Raw genomic sequence first — 21,915 nt, 5'->3', positions numbered from 1 at the left:
TCTAGCGATGTTTTCCCTCCCCGCTCACGTTCAGACACCTCCTCGTTTCCTTCTCGTCCGTTTCCGCCGGCGACCTTCTCCCCCCCCCCCCCCTCGTTATCCCCCCCCCCCCCCCCCCACACACACACGCCACAGCTATTTTAATATAAACAGCCACTCCGCTTCTTATTAACCCCCGCTCTCATTTTCGGACGACGCACCTCCGAACCCCGCAACAAAAAAAAAAATTCTATGAGAAAGGTGTGTTTGTACGAGTCTTGCCACACACTCTGTCCTTTGCTACCTCGTAAAAAAACAAAAAAAAAAAAAAAAAAGCAATGCATTTCTTTTTATGGCTGCATGAATTTCCTATTTCCCGCCGCCCGCTAGAACTTTCCTTTTCCGCACGATATTACATTTATGAAGCGCGGTGCGGCTAAACAATCCCCCATCCATTCTGCCGCACACAGCGAGCAGCCTGAGCCGTCCAAAAAGTCAGGCCTGTGACAACAGGGATCATTGCACATTTTTCTTTCTGTGCAGCCGCCTCTTTGTATTCCCCTCCATGCTCCCGTGAAATCTGTCTTTATCCCGCCGTGCAGGAGTGTAGCAGGTGCACGTACGCTCTTTTCTTCTTGCTTTTTTTTTTTCCTTTCTCCTCTCTCCGAGTGTCCACTCGTGGAACCTTTTCAACAACGCCTGAGTGTACACACACACACACACAAACAAACACACACACCGTGTGTTTTATCGTCGGTGTCAGCGAGCTCTGGGGTTTGCAGAGATTGAGGGCCGTTGACAGGAGGGCCGGATTGCCGGGGTAAAAATGACGCCGGCTCTTGCAGAGATAGAATAGCTGCATCTGGAGACCCTCCGAGAGCGCTATTAGGCGGTTAGCGACCTCGCTCCCCGTCAGACCCGGATCCATGCAAGGTGCGCGATACGGCTAAACGCGGTGCAAGGAAACGCCGCCTCCTTGTCCAGCCCCGCCCCCCGTCTCACGGCTATCTTTTCAAATGCACGCGTTAGCGCTTCCCTCGGAGTGTCTCCGGAGTGGCGGTGCGCTCCCGTCATCTCGGCCATCAGCTTTAAGGTGGTAATATTGGCGGGCGCGTCTCAGTTTTTTCCGTGTCTTGGGTTTACGACAATATCACGTGTTTAATATCGTGATATGGCAGAGGCAGAGAAAGAGGGGAGATTCCTGTAAAATGTTTTATTACCAGAACACTCAGATCAAACTGTCACTATATCCCCCAAAATAAAACTTGCTAAGTCTCCGATATAAACAGAGAACGGCCTCGGCAGCGAGGGTAAACACACCGGGCAGAATCAAATACCGGACTCAAAAATAAGTCTCTAATGAAAGCGGAGAGCAAAAAGCTGGATCAAACCAACGTACGACCAGACGGATCTACATGTAGGAGGCGTTCAGCGCCGTGACCTCATGAGAGAGGTGATACAGAATCGCCCGACACAAACAACGATATAAAAGGCTATCAAGTATTAAATGGATGTTTCAATCATCCTTAAACAGCAGCCTAACACTAAGGATATTCAAATTTTACATTTCAATGATGTTTAAAGGGATCGAACTGAGCCGAGGCCCCATGAAGCGCTAACAAGTTGGTCTGACATGAAAACATTGCATGGTGAGAGAATCTACTTTTGCTTTTGTAAAGTTTGAGCCTGTGAGATTTACAGTCTTTGCAAAATCTGAGACTTAAACCTCTAAAAACTAATCTTTAGATCGTCTTCCTTGAGTCTTTCCTAAATATTTCCAAAGTCTTTCGGGTGTCTGGCGAGTGCCGCCTATTCGTCGTCTTGTAGCCAGAACAAGAAGACGTCAGATTTTCACATTCCCGCTCTCCGGCCGGAGGTGCAGGAGTGTGAAATGTAGGACGTCACGACTGAAAAAGCCGTTCTATCCGGCGGCGATTAGACTCCAGGACAGGAGTCACAACCAATCTGGATGCACCCGATCGTCCTTTTCTCTGCACTTGGTGAGTTTGCGCGCTCAAAGCTTCACGCGACGTTTTGTTTGTTCCGCTACTATCTGGCTTGACAGCGGACGGCAAAATAAGTTGCCGAAGGAAACACGTTTCCAGGCGGCTCGTATGACGATAACGAGACAGTGGCGAGAAAATGCTGCCTTTTAAAGGGGTGAAAACTCTGGACGGCGACCTTCCGCCTCGACCAGATGGGGTTGAAAGTGTGAAGGAAAAGCAAGAGTGTGACAGACCATAATATCAACAGCTGCGCTAACGGCTACGCGGTGCAATCGTGGTTTTGATATAAGAAACCAAGGCGGGTCCATGGGATGTCACCTAGCGGTGAGCCTGCGGTAGCATTAGCATGGGTTAGCCTAGCGCTGTCTCAAGTTAGCTTGATAATATAAGCCAGGGGTGTCAAAGTACCTGGATATCTTAATCTCTTCTTCTTTTTTTCGCCTCTGCGGTGCATTTGTTCACCGGTTGATGATACGTGTTAGCGTGAGGAACGCCTGGAACGCCTGGAGTCATTTTGCGGTTGCGGTGAAGAACACCGACGTCCGGATGAAATCCATTTAGTTTTATCTTAAAGAAAAAGAAGAGGAGTTGTGTTGCTGCTGATTTTTTTTTAGATTTTTAATTTAGATTTGAATTTTTTTAATCTAGATTTTTTTTGTAGCTTTAATTGACATATTACCAATAACAATGTAACATTATGCACAAAATGATTTAATAATTAATTAAAAAAATGTATTATACTATTATATCATATATCATATATTATACTAGCCTTTATTTTTTCGCTCAAGAGTGAACTTTTAACTTTTTTGTATTAAGCAACTTTAAAGTCAAGCAACACAGAGTCCCTGAAAACACACGACTCAACAAAATGTAAATTAAAAATATTTACTTTTCAGTGCAACAACAAATGAACTATGAAATACAATAATAAACTTTTAGCTTTTTTATACGTAACAAAGTGAAGCACAGGATCCCTGAAACTGACACAAAATATAGATTAAAATATTTACGGATCTACAAAAAATAAATGATAAAATACAAAACAATTTTAGCTTTTTATACACTCAACAAATTAAAAGTCCCACAACAACAAAGAAACCCTGAAAAAAATGTAAAACAACAAAATGAAAATAATTGAAAATAAATTAAAAATATTAACTTTCCAGTGCTATAAATAAACTATAAAATACTTGTAAAAGAACTTTTAACATTTTACCCATCAACTTTTAACCAATTCAGACTGAAACAACACAGAACTCCTGAAAAAAAATGCAAAAAATATAAATTAAAATATTTACGGATCTACAAAAAATAAATCATAAAATACAAAAACATTTTAGCTTTTTACACACTCAACAAATTAAAAGTCAAACAACACAGAATTCCTGAAAAAAATGCAAAACAACAAAATAAAATAATTAAAAATAAATTAAAAATATTAACTATAAATAAATAAATAAATAAACTATAAAATACAAGAACTTTTAACTATTTACCCATCAACTTTGAACCAATTCAGACTGAAACAACGCAGAACTCCTGAATAAAACGCAAAAAATATAAATTAAAATATTTACGGATCTACAAAAAATAAATCATAAACTACAAAAAAAATTTAGCTTTTTATACATTCAACAAATTAAAAGTCAAACAACACAGAATCCCTGAAAAAAATGCAAAACAACTAAATAAAATAATTAAAAATAAATTAAAAATATGAACTCTTCAGTGCTATAAATAAACTATAAAATACAAGAACTTTTAACTATCAACTTTTAACCACTTCAGACTGAAACAACACAGAACTCCTGAAAAACACGCAAAAAATATAGATTAAAACGTGTAAAACAAAAAGAAAAAGATCAGGAGTCTCTACTGAAGATTGGGATTTAGAAACACCAAGCGTAGACACGCATATCGACCAATCACGTGCGCCTTCAAGAGAAAAAAAAGCGTCTGGATGGGAGCCGGCTCCTGATTGGTGGAGAGCCGGCTCCTCGCTATGTTCTCCTCATGCATGCCTGGGTTCTCCTGACGTTCTCCACCCTGGGTTCTCCCCATGTTCTCCATCATTGAGCTCCACAGGTGTGATGAGAACCTGATGTGAGTGAATGACCGGCAGGTGAAGAAACAACTGGAGGACGGCGTCTCCGCCACGTGTTTGAAATGTGAAATTGGCGCCCGGAACGGTTTAAAGTGACTCTCGGAACGGCGTGGTAAAGCTCCTCCGTCAGCCGGCGGAGAGGCCGCCGTAATCCGTTGTCGCCGGGCGGATTCATTTGCATAATTCGACTATTGTGCGGCCCCAGATCTTTTTCCGTCTCCGTCTTCACACACAAAAAGACGAAGAAGAAGAAGAAGAAGAAGTAGAGGACTCTCAAGCCTGCTGCTACTTGTTGCTTTGGAAACAGAAGGGAAGCAGGAAGAGAGAAAGAAAGAGGGAGTTGCTGGAAGGAGGAAAGATGGAGGGAGAGGAAAATGGAAGTTGGATGGAGAAACCAGGGAGGAAAGGAAACTGACGCTCACTGGAGGGAAGACCGAGCAATTTTCTGTTACTTAAAAAGTCATTTATCTATGTCGACAGTCTATTAGTTATGTATTCGAGTGTGACCCCCCCCCCCATACACACACACACACACACACACACACACACACACTCACATACACTTGCTTCACACCATCATCCCCCCACTTTTCAGTTGGTATGTGTTTACTGTTTGCACTGTTGTTTCGTTCGCTATCCGTGTGTGTGTGTGTGTGTGTGTGTGTGTGTGTGTGTGTGTGTGTGTGTGATGAGGCGGCGCCGCTCGCCCCGCGGGGACGGCAGGCAGCGCTAAATTGCACAGATAAGATCAATATGTGGTTTAGAAGGTGGGGCTGCACCTCTCAGAGTGAACCTTGTAACATGGAATCAGACCCACGGTGTGTTAAAAAGGGCTCACACACACACACACACACACACACACACACACACACACACACACACACACACGAGCACAATCAGTTTGTGATTATTAATTATATTCGGGTGACGATCTTGAATTGAAGCTTGTCGGCGTGTGAGAAGCTTCATATCTTCTACTTCCTGTTCTGTTGAGCTTCTTCCTTCAAACGTCTGAAGCATCTCCTTGTGAGATGATGTTCTCCTTCCTCTCCTCTCCTCTCGGCGAGGTGACGTCTTGATCTGCAGAGCTGGATGGGAAACAGGAGAAGATCTGCGGAGCGGCTGGACGTTCACCCCGTCTGAAGGTGGGAGGCGGAGCTTCACCCGATAGGATCACCTGTCGGTCACATGGGTCACATGTGGAGAAGTCGACCATCCACCTGCTCACTCACATCATCTACATGGAACATGGAGAGAACCATGGCAGGAACCAGGAGAACATGGAGAGAACCGGAGCAAGAATGAGGAGAACATGGAGAGAACCCAAGCAAGAATGAGGAGAACATGGAGAGAACCCAGGCAGGAACCAGGAGAACATGGAGAGAACCTGAGCAAGAATGACACCATGAAGAGAACCCAGGGAAGAACCTGGAGAACATGGAGAGAATCCAGGCGGGAAGCAGGAGAACATGGAGAGAACCCGGGCAAATGCCAGGAGAACATGGAGAGAATCTGGGCTGGAGAACCTGGAGAGAACCCAAGCAGGAACCAGGAGACCACACGTTCCTCCAAGAACCCAGTCCCCTTTGGAATCAAACCAGGAACCTTCTTTATATTTTCTTCTCCCTCCACATCAGACATGTTGACGGAGAACCCTTGGAGAACCAACTCTGAAGCTCGTTCCTCATTTCCTTGGTCCGTCTGCAGAGGAATTCTTCACCGGGGCAAGAAGAGCAGGAGCTGGATGTCCTAAAAAGATCTCCCAAGTTCCTCTGAGGTTGAGCACCGCTGGATGAGACGGTTCCACCAGGCGGATGTTCTCCACCTCCTCACCCTATCAGAGCTTCCAGTCTGCTGGGATTCTCCACTTGAACGGAACCCCCATCTTCTACGCTGGCGTCATGGTGCTCCACGAAAATCCATCTTAGATGAAGGCGTCGCGGCCGCCTGCTACCACCGGGGGGCGCCAGAAGACGGGAGCAGAACATCAGAAACAGCTTCCAAGCTGACTGGAGCGTTTTCCAGAAGACCTCCAATCAGGAAGCTTCAAAGCTCCAGATTCAGACGTGACGGCTGATGAGAAGAAGCAGAAGTTCATCATCCATCCATCCATCCATCCATCCATCCTCTGTCTTGCAAAGAGGCCCAGACATGTATCTCCCTGTCCACTTTCTCCACCTCTTCTAGAGGAATCCTGAGATGTTCCCGGTCCAGCCAGGAGACATGTTCCCCTCCAGCTCGTCCTGGATCTTCTCCTCAACGTCCAGGAGGCGTCCTTACCAGATGGAGCCTCTTCATCTGGTTCTTCTGGATGCAGAGGACTCTGAGCGCCTCCTGAAGGACACTCCGGATACTTGTATCTCCTCCTCTGGGTCTCCACCTGCAGCTCCTGACCAGACGTTCGGCTTGGAGAACGTAGAACCAGCGGGAAATCCATCTTCTGACCGTCACCTGCTGCTGAGCATGGCTAAGCTAAAGCTAACCCCGCGGATGCTAGAAGATGCAGAAGAAGAACTTCTTTTGAAAAGAATGGGAGTAGGACCCCCCCCAACACACACACACACACACACACACACACACAGAGTGAAAATTAAGAGTCGGCAAAAGTCTTCCACGCTGAGCGTCTTTTTCTCGGGCGAAACTACAAAACCAAACAAACAAAAAAGCGAGAAAAAAAAACAAAAGGGAAAAAGTAGTTTTGGATCTCAACGTGAGTTCTCCACAGCGCTCCCATTAATTACAATTAGCAGCCGTGTTTATCCTGTGCAAATTAAATCAAAATCTGCATTGCTAATAGCGCTAGAAGTAAATTGGAAATGTCTGAAAAAGGAAGCGTCGCGTTGTCGGCTCCCCCGCCTCGCGCCTCCGACGCCGAGGCTCGTGCATTAGCCGTAAAATATGACGCTCACCAGCAACAACGTGTTCATTTGGCCGAGCGATCGGCGTCCCGGAAGGAGGGCGAGGAGATGGATATGTGATAATCAAGATCAGACGCAAAAGGGTGGTTTTAAAAATAGGCCTTTGTTGTTCCACGCCTTTCGTGGTATCTGCCGGAGAGGGGGCGGAGTCTGGAGGCGGAGTCTGAAGCTGGCGGTCAGCTGTCAATCACCCGGCTAGATGAAGGGACACTCGACCGTTGGTTCTTTCAGTCCACGGACCTGCTGGGGGTTTTTGGACTGTGGAAGGAAGATGGAGAACCTGGAGAGAATCCATACAGGAGAACCTGGAGAGAACCAAAGCAGGAGAACCTGGAGAGAACCAAGGCAGGAGAACCTGGAGAGAACTCAGGCAGGAGAACCTGGCGAGAACTAAGGCAGGAGAACCCGGAGAGAATCCATACAGGAGAACCTGGCGAGAACTAAGGCAGGAGAACCTGGAGAGAACCAAGGCAGGTGGTGGAAGAACAAACCAGAACCTCCTTGGTGCAAGGTGGTGGTGCCTCTTGCTCTTCATCTTCATCCCCAGAGGTCAACCAGAAAAGGGGCGGAGCCTAAAAGCCTCCAGCCAATGGGGAAGCAGACTCCTGCGAAGGAACCTCCCAAAGGACCAAGACCTCCTCGCTCCTCTCGCTCCTCCCGCTGTGTTTTAGGAAGTCACACATCCAGAGATTGATTTCTGGGATTTGTGTGTGTGTGTGTGTGGTGGGGGGGAACACACACACACTTGTTCATTCTCCAACACGGCTCGACAATCGTAGACTAATCCCGGCTATCTATCCGGTGGGACGGCGGCCTTGGAGCGAGGATCGACCGCAGATCAGTTCCTGGAGAAACCAAAAACCAGAGATTTATTTTTTTTATAATTGTGAAAATGAGCCTGGAAACACGAGAACAGAGTCGGGGAAGATCTTATTTATTTATATCTATATATTAATTTATAAACAACCCGGCATATATTTCTCAACACGATGATCCGTCCCCGCGCCAATGGTACAACCCGAAATGGACAATAGCACCCGGTGGCGTGAAGGGGATTTTTATTATTTATCCACTGAGTCAGTAAAAGGAGGGTTTGATACGAGTCTCATATGCAGCCTTTGCAGATCCACAACCATGACAGTTGGTAGTAATAATAATAATAATGATAATAATAATGATCTTCTTCTTCTTCTCCTTTGGGCTTTTCCCTTCATGGGTCTCTACAGCAAATCCACCTTCTCCATCTTACCATATTCTATAGATCCTTCTCTCCCACGCCAAATAATACATCTTCTCTTTGGTCTTCCTCTGGACCTCCTGCCTTGCAACTCCACCTTCAGCAACCTTCTACCCAGATCTTCATCATGTTTTGGACATGAACAGAGGATGTTCATATCCAAACCATCGCAGTCATCACTTTGTCTCGGTCATACATGTCCTGCACCCCTGTGACAAATTCTTCTTTTCCTTTTGTCTTTTCCCTTCAGGGGTCTCCACAGCCAATCCACCTTCTCCATCTAAGCCTATTCTCTGGTTCCTCGTCTCTCACACCAGGACGTCCATAAATCTTCACTTTGGTCTTCCTCTAGACCTCCAAGTCCAGCATCCTTCTACCAATACATTCACTCTCCCTCCTCTGTCCATGACCCAACCATCTCTGACCTTCTCTCCAAAACATCTACCATGCGCCGTCCCTCTGATGGACTCCTTGCTAATGCTGTCACTCCCAAAGGGGGAGCTTCACATCTTCATGTCTGCTGTCAGTGTGTGAGCTTCTGTGAAGGATTCATGTGTTCATCTGACTGATGGCTTGGAGAGTGCAGGTCCTGGATCGAGGCTACTTAAGCTCTCGGTTCTCCCGGACCAGGATGAAAACAAAAGAAAGCGTTCAACAGATGATTTAAAGACGAGATGCTGTGTTTTCCCGTACGATGTCGGCCTGTAAAGTCTTGGCTCAGCGCGACGTTCTTGTAAAAGTTAGCTAAGAGAAGGTGACCCGGATACGGGGCCGATCTCGGAATAAAGTGGTTTTTCCCCTCCACTTGCACCGAAGGGGTGAATGCGATTGCATTTTACGACCCGCGGCCTCGGCGTCGGGAATATTCTCCAATCACACGTTTGACACTTTGATTTATTTGCGCCGATAACGCGGCGGACGTGGAGCGGACAGCTGCGAGATTAAATGATTTCGCCCGCGTTGAAGGCAGACGGACGCTAAATGGGGATTTAGTAGCCGCGCGCTTTTTTTCCCGGCCTCCGGGCCGCGTTGTGCGAGAAAAGCCGAATTCTCTCCGTTAATCCGGCGCGTTTGACTCCGCGAACCTTCTCTCCACCACCGAAGCTTCATAATCATCTCCTCCACGTGTTGACGGTCGCCCGGGCAAAGGGAAATGAAATGCACTACCAAGTATTGAAAGATAAGATAAACTTTATTGATCCCCATTGGGGAAATTCTATTGTCACAATAAACTAACAGTTCTCGTATCAATAAATCCATCCGTCTTTTTTTCCCCCGTTTATCCGGAGTCGGGTCGCGGGTGCGGCGGCCGGAGCAGTGAGGTCCAGACGGATCTCCTCCCAACGTTCTTTTGATCGGCACCCACGGCTCGTGACTAGCGGCGTAAAAAAAAATCGATATGCATCGATATATCGATCCGACAGCTGACGATCCGATGCATCGACACGTCGGCAAGAGTATCGATCCACGTATGCATTTTACCTGTCTATCTTTAGTCTGCTCCGAGGCGTAATTCTCACGGTGACCTACTTTGTCTCCACCGACTTCGCTTCCCTTCCCCTCTTTCAGCGCAGTCTTTCAGCGGACACACCCTCTTTGGCATAGCACTTAAACATTCGGGAGGCGGACATTGATATGGCTGAGAAGGACGCGGACTTACACACTCCTGTAGGTTTAAAATCGTTCGTGTGGAAGTATTTCGGCTTCCGCAAAAACGGGAAAGAATCGGTAAAGGATGTGGCGATATGTAAAGAATGTCGAATTGAAGTTAATTGAATATACACTGCTCGAAAAAATAAAATTGAATTGTTCAACTTGAACAGTTGAATGTGCTGACAACAAAATCACACAAAAATGATCAATGGAAATCAATTGTATCAACCCATGGAGGTCTAGATTAGGAATCACACTCAAAATTAAAGTGTGAAAACAAACTCCTGGCTGATCCAACTTTGATGTAATGTCCTTAAAACAAGTCCAAATGAATCTGTGTTGCTTCCTGAGTGGACACAAGTGTTCCCTTTATTTTTTTGAGCAGTAAATATGAAGTGATATGATATTACAGCTTCCATTGATTTATTCAAAATTTGAAAAAATCGTGTTAAAAAATCGTATCGTAGTTAAAAAAAATCGTATCGAATCGTGGGGCATTTTTAAGTATCGAAAAAAAAAATCGAATCGGATCGAATCGTCATGATGGATCTGATTGACAGGACCTCTTCCCCGACCCGGAGCGGACGTTTCCGGTTGAGCATCACGATCTTGGATTTGGAGGTGCTGATCCTCATCCCGGTCGCTTCACATTCGCCCCGCGAAAACCTGGAGATCGCGGACCGATGAAGCCGACAGAACCGCATCATCTGCAAAAAAAAAGACTCCATCCTGGGGCCACCAAACCGGACGAATACGTAGATAAAAACAAGTAGACAATTAGAAGACGATTAAAAGACATCCACAAATAAACAAACAGCAGAGTGAACAATAACATCATCATCGAGGGGAACGACTGAATGGAAAATGGCTAAAGGATATTTTTCCCTTTCCAGAGCAGGGCGGTCAGGGCTCATCGGGAATCATCTGCGTTCTAAAAACGCGTCACGCTCAGAACGCCGGCCGCGTGATGGACGTCCCTGAACGGGCAGATGGTCGCGATGGCGGCGCGGCATGCTAACGCAGCCAGACACATGCGCACCGCCGCTTTTGTGCAGGGATGGTCGAGGCGAACGGAGGCGGCGGCGGCGGTGGCGTTGCTGCTGCTGCTGCTGCGGCAGCCGGCGAGCGCGTGCTTTAAATTCCCTTTGATGCAGCCGAGCACCCCGCTGCTAGCCGGTATTACTCTGCTCACATCAAACAGGTTGTTTTAAGGAGGGGTGAGGAGTGTGTGCCGGCCTTCTGAGTCAATTTATTTTCTTGGTATTTACAGTTTTATTTTCGCTTTACTTTTCTCCCCCGGGACAAAGAGAAGCTCCTTTGTCCTGCTGTTCTTCATCCTCATCTGCTTCCCTCAGAGTTCCTCGTTCAGACGCGTCTCGTTTGAGGAGTCGATTTGTTTCCCGTTAGCGTCCGAACCCGCCTCCTGTTGGTTTGTTGCTTTTTATTTTTGCCGTTTGCCCGCAGTTTGTCGCAGCACGCCGGCTCTTCGCGGAAAAAAAAAGTCCCCGGTGGTGAAACGTCTCCACCCTCGAGCGAGAAGGTCGGATTCCCACGGGGGAGAAAGGTTTTCTGCCTGCGGCCTCCGTGTTCTCCACGTATCTGCGTGGGGTTCAGTGGAATCCCGGGATCGGCTTCGGCCCGGCGACCCCGAGCGCAGGAGAACCGCCATTGATAATGGATGAAAGAATGAAAATTTCACCGTGGTAACGGGGTCGAGCCTCGGGCGTTGGTGCGTTCATGCATTCGGCGACGTCCCGTCACTTGATGAGCCTTCACGCCCGGATCGCTTCCCCGAGCCGTTTCAAGAACCGGTCGTCTCGGATCACGCGGTCTGTTTTATCCACGTGAGTTTCGGCCGATTCTGTTTTTTTTTTTTTTTTTTGTTTGTTTATTTTTATCATTTCTGTCGTCACTCTGTTTATGTTGTCGTTTAGTTTCACCCTGTCTTTTTTTTTTCCTCCATTCTGTCGTCTATTCTTATCCTCTTATCCGTCGTTGTTCTCGCTGCTTTCTGTTTATTTGTGGATGGCTTTGCTATTTTCTAATTGTTTTCTTTATTTATATACTGCTCCCAAAAACAAAGAGTAAGAAAAAAAGGATCAATGGAAATCGAATGAACACGTGGAGGTCTGGACTCAAAATTGAAGTGTAAAAACACACCCCAGGCTGATCCAAATTGGATGTAAAACAAGTCAAAATGATTTTTTTTGAGCAATATATACATATTATATATTTTTATATTCCTATTTATCGACACTATAACCGTTATGCTGCTGTGACAAAAGAATTTCCCCTATGGGGATCACTAAAGTTTATCCGATCCATCTTATCGCAAAATTTAACAAAGCTTCTCTACCGTGTATTTTGAAACGAAATACGGGTAAAATAAAACGATATATAGTTTCTCCCGTGTTCAGCCTTGGAGTTATTTACACGTCAGTTATCCTGCATGTGTGTACATTTACTATGACGGCGCGGCCGTTCGCCGTGTCCTCCAGGAGCCGCGCTTGTAAATATTTAGTGGATTCGCCGCTCCGGCAGAACGTAATATCCGTCCTTGCAGCTTCAATCCCGGCTCACGGACAATAATAACGCAGCTCCAGCTGCTCCGCGACCTGGAGCCGTGTTTGTGGCGTTCGCGGCGGGCGCCGCCGCGGACCCTCCTCCACGAGTTGATTTGTGTCGTGTTTGCAGAAGCGACGTGCATTAATTCCCGGCGTGGAGGCGCGCTCGCGCTGCAGCTCCCGCCCGTCCATCACCGCTCGCACGCGGTTCCGTGTTAATCGAACCCCCTGCCGTTCACAGCGGAAACCGACCGCCGTCCCTTATCTGCCGTTCCCGCGGCCGCCCGGTCGCTAAGCCGTTATTCACCGGCGTTCAGGGTTGCGTGTTTTGCCCGTGGCGTAAACGCCTTTCTGGAGGACGTGAGCGAAAAAAAACGTCTCCCAAATTCGAGACGTGTTTCCGAACACGCTGCCGTCGGGGATCCGCGGTGGCTCGGGCTTCATCCTGCGTCCGGGATTTCACCGAGAGCCCCGGCTTGAATCGACCAAAGATCCGGAGCGAAAATCGTGTTCTCCTATCTGAGAGCGTCGCCACGGCAACACAAGACCGGCGTATCATTCCAGCCATGTGAATGAAAGAGATAAAAAGCGTGAGCTAACTGGTTCCTATTACCAGCTGAGGCGTCTTGGAGTGTGTGTGTGTGTGTGAATGGGTGAACGGATCGGCGCTGCACAGAATGTTCGGCGCCACCTAGTGGACGGGAGGTGCATTTAAAGGTGTTACAAGGGGACTCTTAGACGTGCATCAATCAACGTGATTGATTGATAAACTTCCGCTCCTTTATATTTTAATCGTATTCCACGTGCTACAGGTCTTACCGCCAGCCAGAGATAAAATTCAATTGCAACAGTACGTGCGCTGAGAGCGCCGTGCAGAAGTAAACAAAAGCCCTGCGGCGCCTGACTCGGTGTTTGCGTCACGCTAGGCTCACTCTCCTGATGCATCACCGGGAGCAACGCTTCACAGGAAATACACCAAAACAAGGGGGGGGCGCGGCGGAGCCGGCGTTCCAGCCTCCGCCTCGCAGCGACCAGGATTCCCCGTCTGTCTGGAGTCTCCATGTGTCTGCATGGGGTTCCTCAGGGTTCCTCAGGGTTCCTCCCGCAGTCCAAACACACACAGGAAATGGATGAACGAGTGAATGCATGAATGAACGTCACGCTCAAACTCTGCTTGTTTTATCCTCGTCGGTCTCCGATCATTGGCATCCTGCTTATTTCGGTTTATTTTTTCTTTTTATTTTCATCCTATTTTTTCCGTTTTGTTGTCTATTCTTGTCCTCGATGTCGTTGTTGTTGTTCTCTATTGTCAATTTATTTGTGGGTTTTTTTTGGTATTGTCTATTCGTCCTCTAATTATCTCCCTATTTATACACTGGTCCGGAAAATAAAGCGAACGCTAAAATAACACATCCTAGATCTGATTGAATGAAATATTCTCATTAAATACTTTTTTTTTTTACATAGTTGAATGTGCTGACAACAAAATCACACAAAAATGATCAATGGAAATTAAATGTATGAACCCATGGAGCTCTGGAGTCAAAATTAATGGGTAAAAACTCAGTTCAGGCTGATCCAACGTTGATATAATGTCTTTAAAACAAGTCAAAATGAATCAGCGTTTCATTTCACACAAGTGTGATTGACTTGTGAGAAATCAAACAATAAAACAACACAAAGGTACATTGTGTTGTTTAAGTGTTCCCTTTTTTTTTTTTTTTTTTTGAGCAGTATATTTATATTCATATTGATTGACACAATAACTGTTACGTTGCTGCGACAAAAGAATTTCCCCAATGGCAGGAGTGTCAAACTCATGACGGCCACATTCGGCCGAGGTAGATGTCAAGTGGGCCGGACCATTAAAATAATGGCATACTCTGCGATAAATAACCAAAATATCATGTCTTTCCTCTGTTTTGGTGTAAAGAAGTACAAGGACATTAGGAAAATCTTGGAATTTAACGACCAATCCTTTTACAAAAAAATTTCATAAAACACCTCATATTTCCTTAGACAAAAGTGCAATTTACTTTTATCATTCACATGTTTGCATCGCAATCATGTGATCATGTGATCCCACTGATCGAACAAAGGCACAAAACTTTAACAAGTAATTGGTATTGAAAAATATAGTAATGCACTTTAAGATTAAATGAGAATTATAAAGAAAGGGATTTTTAAACCATTTCCACATGCGCATGCCTTCACCCTCCAAACTAAAAAGGGTGCTATTAAATGTATAAGGATCGGAATATTCACCTGTCCTGTAAATGTGTAAACTTCATCCATGAAACATGCAAACACACACAATACATACTGAAAACGCATGGAGTTGCATGAACAGTAGAATTCCAACATACTCTTTAGTAGTGAAGCTGGTGACTAACATTAAATTGCACATATTTGCTAGCAATTAGCTAGCTGGCTTTTACCGCTTATTTCTCAGCTCTGGGTGAAAGTGGACGCTGTTTCCTCCGACCAGCCAGCGATTTGTCGATCTTATCTCTTCCCAGTTTCTTTGCAAGCTGTGATATTTTTCGCTGTGATGAGTCTATAATATTATATTCCTTAAATACCAAAAGTTGTTGCAAACACACCGAGCACAAAGGTTTCCCTGCGTCTCCGTAAATAAATAGGACGTAGTCCATTTCTCTTTGAAAATTCTACACTCTTTATCTACTTTTTTCTGTTTTGATAACGACAGTTTGGCTAATGAGGGCGTAGCGGGGAGGTGGAGAACAGGGTGGAAACAACGTCATAACAAGCAGCAGGTGGTGCATTGATAACATCTGCTGATTGGTCCGTCTCAGTGACGCGGGTTGTCGCCCCCTAGTGGAAAATTCGTGAATTGCATTTAATTTAAAAAAAAAAAATCCTTGTCTTTTATGCATTTTTTCACTTTCAAAGTTGATCTGAGAATGAGAGGGTGAAGGGTTGCAGCTCTCAAAATGACTCGGGAATGAAAGAGTGAATAATCGTGTGGCTCCACTGGACATGAAGGAATGGGAACAAAAAAACAAGCAGAATTCTCAGCCCAGATCTTCTAGGAGACGTTGGTCTGCAGACGGTGACTCCATATGTTTGTGGAGGTTCTCGGTCGTCCAGGTCATGATGAATTCTTGTCCAGATCTTCTCGAAATTCAACTGGACTTGAATTTCTTCAGTTCAGAAGTGAAGAAGCTCTGGGATGCCGGGTGAAACGTCTTCCAGCGAAGAAATTCAGATCCAGTTGCCAAGACAAGAAGATTTCGACAAGAGCTCACCATCACCTGGATGAGAGAACCTCCAAAAACGTCCGAATCTTCTTCTCGTGGCAACCGGACTTGAATTTCTTCGCTGGAAGATGTTTCCCCCTCTGATCCCAGAGGCTTCTTCCCTCCTGAAGAGAAGAAACTCAAGTCCAGTCACCAAAATGAGAAGATTTGGACAATAAGTTCTGATATCCTGTCTAGATCTGAACCTGGAAGGAACCCTGAAACCGCCGCTCCACGCGTTGTCGTCAAAACATAGATGATGTGAAGGCGTCACACGCGTGGACACCATTATTATCACTTTTACATTTTCTTTTTTTGAAGGCGTCCATTCACAGAAGGTCCAATTTGCCTCCGGTAACGTTTGGACCCATGCTAGGAGTTGTAAGAGCGACGTTTTCCTGGAAAAGCGGCGACAGAGACGGAGGCGTCGTCTTCCCTCCAAATGTTTCACGGGGAAATAGGCCGCGCATGTTAAACGATTACGGCTCGACCTTGAAAACGGGCCCGCCAGCTGCTCCTCGGGGGGGAGCTGAGCCCACCCGGGCCCGCCGGAACAACTCCCTGGATGATTTTCCAAATAAAAGCAGACGGGTAATATTTTGCCTTTTAATAACGGAGGCGTTTCCGGCGGGGGCATTGCCTGGTGTTGCATCACACGGGGTGAACTTTTCCCCGATTGTTCGGTGGCGGGCGTGCGTCGCCCTGGTGGAACACGGCGGCGGCGTAAACATCACGCCACGTCGCTTTTGTTCTTGCATTTCGTGCGTCGTCTGCTACAATTGATTCTACCAGAGGTGTTAAGTTTTCCTCTTACACCTCACCAGGTGTGCGTCGCAGGAGGGGGTCGGATGGAGATCAGGCTGCAATCAATTAGCTGTTTTTTTTCCTATGTGTGTGTGTGTGTGTGTGTCACCACAGGTTGAGCTCTACCCACAACACCGTCACACACAGATGGAAGCTTTCCCAATAATATGCAGGTAATAGAGCAAGTGACTGCACGTCCCCGGGGGGAGATTAGCGCTCCGTATCAAATTAGGGGAACAAGGCTGGAGAGTAATAAACGGCACGTCGCAGGAATTTTCTCCCAGAAACAAATCGAAGTGTGTGACTCGGTGATTTTTACGATTCTTCTGAATAAAGATGAAGTCAAGGCTCGTTAGTGTTTCTCACACACGTGGCAGGAAAGGAGATCCCATCCATAACCGATGTTTGGATCATTCATTCATTATCCAGGACATCTATCCTGCACTCGGGGTGCAAACATCTCCGTCCTTCTCCTGGAGCTCCTCTCAGCTTCACTCTCACATTCACGGGTCATAAAGAGGGATGCAACCATCACGCGTCTTGTAGGATCTCCATTGCACTTGGAATGTTGAAACTCTCGCTGCGTCTCCTTGATTTCCAGGAAGTAAACTGGCCCGGTGAGGTCTGTACGTTTTTTTTTGTTTTCCAAAACTCCTCCGTAGATGCTCCGACCTCCCCGCGATGTCGACCTTCACATCTCTGAAGGTTCCCTTTGAAAACCGAAGAGAAAACCGAGAAAAGATTTTCAAAGGTAAAGGTTGAAAATACGCGCAAAATATAGATATTCACTTTCATGGACGCCAAATCAATGTCAGGAGCGAAAGGTCAGAAGGACGGTGGAGGTCTGGTTTTCCGGCTGTGTTGATGTTCGGAGATCCTGTGGATTCTTCTTTGTGAAGCCGAAGATCCGGAGATCCTCGTCGGAAGACCAAACATGATAAACGCTCAGAAACTGCGTCCGTGTCACGTCGGCCGGGTCTATTTGTCCAAACGTCCGGCGGCGGCGAAGCCTCCTGCGCCGTAGCATTGTGATGTTTCCATGGCAACTACCCCGCCGGCCTCCCTCGCTCTCGGACTGACGCTGTCCGTTTTTTTTTTTTTTTATCGACTGGAGACAAAACGCACATAAAATCTCTTATAGCCGGTCGTTAGCATTTAGCGGTTAGCTCCATTTCTTCATCCTGCTGACTTGAGCTCGTCCGGCGCGTTCAAACGGCAAAAGGTCCATTTGGACGCTTTAATTCCAGCTGAGTGGGAATCCACAGGAAATGAAAATAACCCAGTTTATTATTATTATTATTATTATTATTGAAGGCTACTTATATCCGCTCCTGTTGTTTGGCTCCGATGCAGGTTCTGCAGAGCGACCCGCGGCCACCAGGTGCCAGTAAAAAAGCTCCGGGAAGCGAGTCGAAAATCACTCGTCGGCTCATATTTGAATGTCTGATCTGTTTATCTGAACATCATGATCTCCAACCCCGGCGGGCAGGTTTTTTTTCGCCCGAGCCGAACCGGCAGCGGTGAAGTTACGCAGGCGGGTGGACGATCGGAGGATTTAATTGATCATCTGGCGCCTGTAATTTCACCAAACAATGACAGGGAGGCCTGCCTGCTCGAGGTCATGTGGTGCGTGATGCTCTCCTTCACCCGGATCTTGATGGTTTAAGGACCGTAAGCCAACCTGTCCAGGTGCCGGCAGCGACCAGTAGTTCGAGTAGCTGAAGAAAACATCCACTTCCATGGTTGATGGAAGCACGGCGTCGGCCCGAATCGCTTTTTCTGCTCGCCTTCCTCCCTTGAGACGCACCGGTTTGGTGTCCTTCCCCGGCCGGCATCAGATCTTCTGGGCAAATGCTCTTCATCTGCCGGCGTCTCCGAGCACCATCTCTGCTAAAGAGGCTTCATTATATCTCTCTGACTTTGACTTCTTGACATCCTAAAGAAAGTAACAAGTGGGCGAGGTGTTGGATGCGGTTGCGACTGCATCTTTCAGTCTTTTCTTCCGACTCCTCCTCGACTTGCACTCCGAGCTTCGCCTCCCGTGACCCGGCGGACCTCCGCGCTAATTTCGTCTCTCTTCTGAAAAGAATCCGTAGAGAAACTCGGCGTCTGGGAGTCTCACTGATGGACTTAGCGTGTTCGTTGAACCTCGATGCTAATCCCTCCCGCTCCATTAGCGACCACGTGCGCGTCGCTCGGTCTTCAAGCAACTTCCCTCGCGAAGGTTGCGGTCAGTTGCCATTCAGGGATGCATGTGAATTTATTCCATGTATTAAATTTGATTTAGTTAAAAAGAAATCTACATCGGTTGGAATAGTTCGCTATTTGTTGATGCTAGTTGCTAATTACACTAATAGTTGCTAATAGTTGCTAATACACAACAATAGCACTTTCAACTTGCAAAATACATATTTTATTGCCTGTTTATATATTGTATAGTTATTTTATTGCCTATCTGTATATTTTATATATGTTGTCTATTTTATACAGTTTCATATTTGTATTGTCCAGGACTACAGATGGAAATTAGCTATGCACTACAATCTGGTACAAACATCTCTGCTTCTGTGCTTGATGTATTTGTACACTGTCCTAATAAACTTCTAAACAAACAAACAAACAATTGAGCTGGAGCCTATTCCAGCCGTTAATGGGTGAAAGACGGCGTTCACCCTGGACCGTCAAGTAGCGACAAAACACCTTCTCATTCACACCGTTGCTAATTACTATTCATATACTTTTTTGGTTCAATGCTGGAATCATTTACCGTAATTTACGGACTATTGAGCGCACCTCAGTATAAGCCGCGCCGGCTAGCCGATCGCTATCTCGGTCTTCCTCCCGCGCACTAAAACCGTCAAAGTCGTCTTCTTCGGTGTCGGAGTTGAACGGACTCAGAATTTCTCGGTCATTTCATCGGTCCGATGTGACGTTTTAGCGGCGTGAAGCTCGTTAGCGTTGTTTACGTGAAAAAAGTCGCGGCTTATCATCCGGAAATTACGGTAGTTAATCTGTCTTTGGGATTTTCACCGTTGAATGTATGAGCCACCTCTGGTTGGCCAGTTCATGGGCATGTTCGCCTGTTAGCATATTAGCATGTTAGCAACAAGAAAGTAAAATTGTCCTAATATTTGACCGTCGCACATCCAACCGGCAGCCGACCGCTGGCCATGCACGTGTACTTCGGTGTTTCCGGTGTGTCCCCGGAGAGTGTTTTTAAAAAAAATTCCTGCGTATGACTGAAAACGAAACGTGACAAACACTTCCGAAAAGGTCAGCGGGGAGCGGCGTCTGTCCGTCCCGCCGGGCCCCGAGGACCCCCTCCCATGCTGTGATTCCTAATCACCCCGATGGCGTTGAAGTTTGATTGATTGTCCATAAAATCGCCCCGGCCCTCGTGGCCGAACATGAGGGACCGTCCAATAAATTGTTTCAGACGGCTTATTACAACAATGTTACCGGCGTGGCACATTCAATTATTTGCAATTCTGTAAATCACGGGGGCGATTTGAAAAAGAAGCCATTAAAGGCATCACAATGACATTTCTGGCCTCTCGCGGCGACACCCGCGTCTCTGCCGCCGCTCTTTTTGATCACAGGGAATTTTTTTCATCATCAATCACATTCTATTGAGCATTTAATGAGTTAGCGACGCAATCTGACGGCTGACGGCTTACGTGCCGGTTATCGGCTTACGCCGAAAAGGTCACGCGGAAAGGCAAAGGCGAGCGCTTAAACTTCGAAGTAACGCCAGAAAGGGAACCAGACAGTTGAAGCTATTTTATTTCCGCCAAACTGTCAGATCCAACACGGAGACCGAGGTCTGAAAGGTCGGAAATCTCGGTCGTCACTCATCTATGAGATGTGTCGGGGTGGAAATTTCCGTTTGAGCACTCCGTTGGTCATCGGACCGCGGGTTAGCCGTTCCACGGAGAAGGCGGGAAGCGGATGCTAACTGTTGCCTCTGACCTCGGGGCGCCAAAGGGACGCAACTTCGGGAACAAAGTTGACTCGGGCGGCCAACTGGGATTTTATGACAGGCCACTTTTTCCTCCATCCCGAGGAGAATTCAAGTCTACGCTCCACTTCTTGCCTAATTTGCCGTGCAGGAACCGGTGAAATGCGCAGTCGCTGCAGAAATGTTCCATCCGCTAGGGGTTACCCGGGTAACCCGGTGTCTGACCAGCCGACGGTAGCGGATGTTTGCGGCCAGGCTGAGCTCACGCAAGCTAGTTTTTCTTTTAGAGGCTGCAAATCCCATGACGCTATCAACAGCATATCTTGCTAGCTTATCCTGGATCACATCCTGTTGGGACTCCCGAACCACGGCAACACAGCGGCGTTAGCCTTCAGGCTAAATCCCACCTCGTCGTCACCTGTAAGAGCAGGACAAACACAAGCTCAGTTGGTGGTAACAGCTTTTGAGGAGGGTACTGGACTTCCTGTCCATTGAGAAGCTAGCTGAGAAGCTAGCAGCACTGCTAGGTGGAGGTTGTTGTCTTGCTTGTCCCGATCTGAAAAACCTGCTGGCTTGTCTTGATTGACATGCGATGGGCGGCGGAGGAAAATGACCTCCATGCTAAATCAAAGCTATCGACGCTAACGGCGCCTCTTGATGGAAGCCCCAAAGTAATGACAACACCGAAAACCACGCGGGGGAGCGAATGAGTTTCCCAGAGCTGGTGAGAAGTCAAACAACAAGATGGAATTAGACACTGATTGGCTGCATGAGGTTCAGCTGCTCATCTGCTGCTGGATAAACCAAGAAGGGGAGAGATGGCAAGGCGTTCTGTGTGAGAACTGCTCTCGATGTAAAAATGGATCTTCGCTGACTCACTTGGCCTTTGAATTCATGAAAAACACTCGGGCTATTAGAGCCGGCAGAGCCGCCCCGGAGATGCGGCCGCAGACATTGTCTTGGAAAGAAACCGAAGCGTGAGTCAACGATGAGAGAAAAATCGTCCGGCCCTGATGGATTAGATGCTGCTGTGTGTTGAGCCGGTATTAGCTGTACGAGACGGGCGATACCTCAAACATTCATTCATTCGTTATCTGTACCGCTTAGCCTGCGGTCATGGCTGCAGGGACCAGAGACATAATATTTTAAATACGAGAGGACCCTGGAGAACCTGGAGGAACCTCACGAGGCCACGGGAACAACATGGAGGCTCCGCAAAGAAAGACCTCCTGGGAGAATCCAACCTTCAAGAAGCTAACGGCTGCGCCGCCGCGCCGCTAATTCAAAACATTGACTCCAACAAGAACCTGAATGCCGCAGTGCATCAGGACTTCCGTGTTTCTGGGCTCCTCCCAGAGCAGGAACCCGAGAAGGACATCTGGACGAGGACTTCTCAGAAGGGACCCGAGTCAGAAACCTTATTGCCGAG

General features: G+C 47.0%; 1 protein-coding gene across 2 annotated transcripts in view; it reads left to right on the top strand.

The window, feature by feature from the left end:
* LOC147235975 (LIM and senescent cell antigen-like-containing domain protein 1) overlaps positions 1 to 21,915 on the top strand; it is a 140,112-nt gene that overhangs the window by 10,838 nt on the left and 107,359 nt on the right. Inside the window, exon 10 of one of the 2 annotated variants that reach the window (XM_086144368.1) lies at positions 8,498 to 8,715. The exons of the other annotated variant lie outside the window; for it this stretch is intronic. Within the exon in view, the coding sequence (XP_086000494.1) occupies positions 8,498 to 8,531 (34 nt within the window). The 3' untranslated portion in view covers positions 8,532 to 8,715. Of the gene's footprint in view, positions 1 to 8,497; positions 8,716 to 21,915 lie in introns of those variants that run through there. 2 annotated transcript variants of the gene reach the window in all.

This window comes from Fistularia commersonii, chromosome 3 (assembly GCF_037954325.1).
Source record: "Fistularia commersonii isolate RoL2024-O1a breed Wild chromosome 3, RoL_Fcom_v1.0, whole genome shotgun sequence".
NCBI classification, from domain to species: Eukaryota; Metazoa; Chordata; class Actinopteri; order Syngnathiformes; family Fistulariidae; genus Fistularia; species Fistularia commersonii.
The sequence above is the reverse complement of the archived record's forward strand: the minus strand, read 5'-3'. Positions and strand labels throughout refer to the sequence as shown.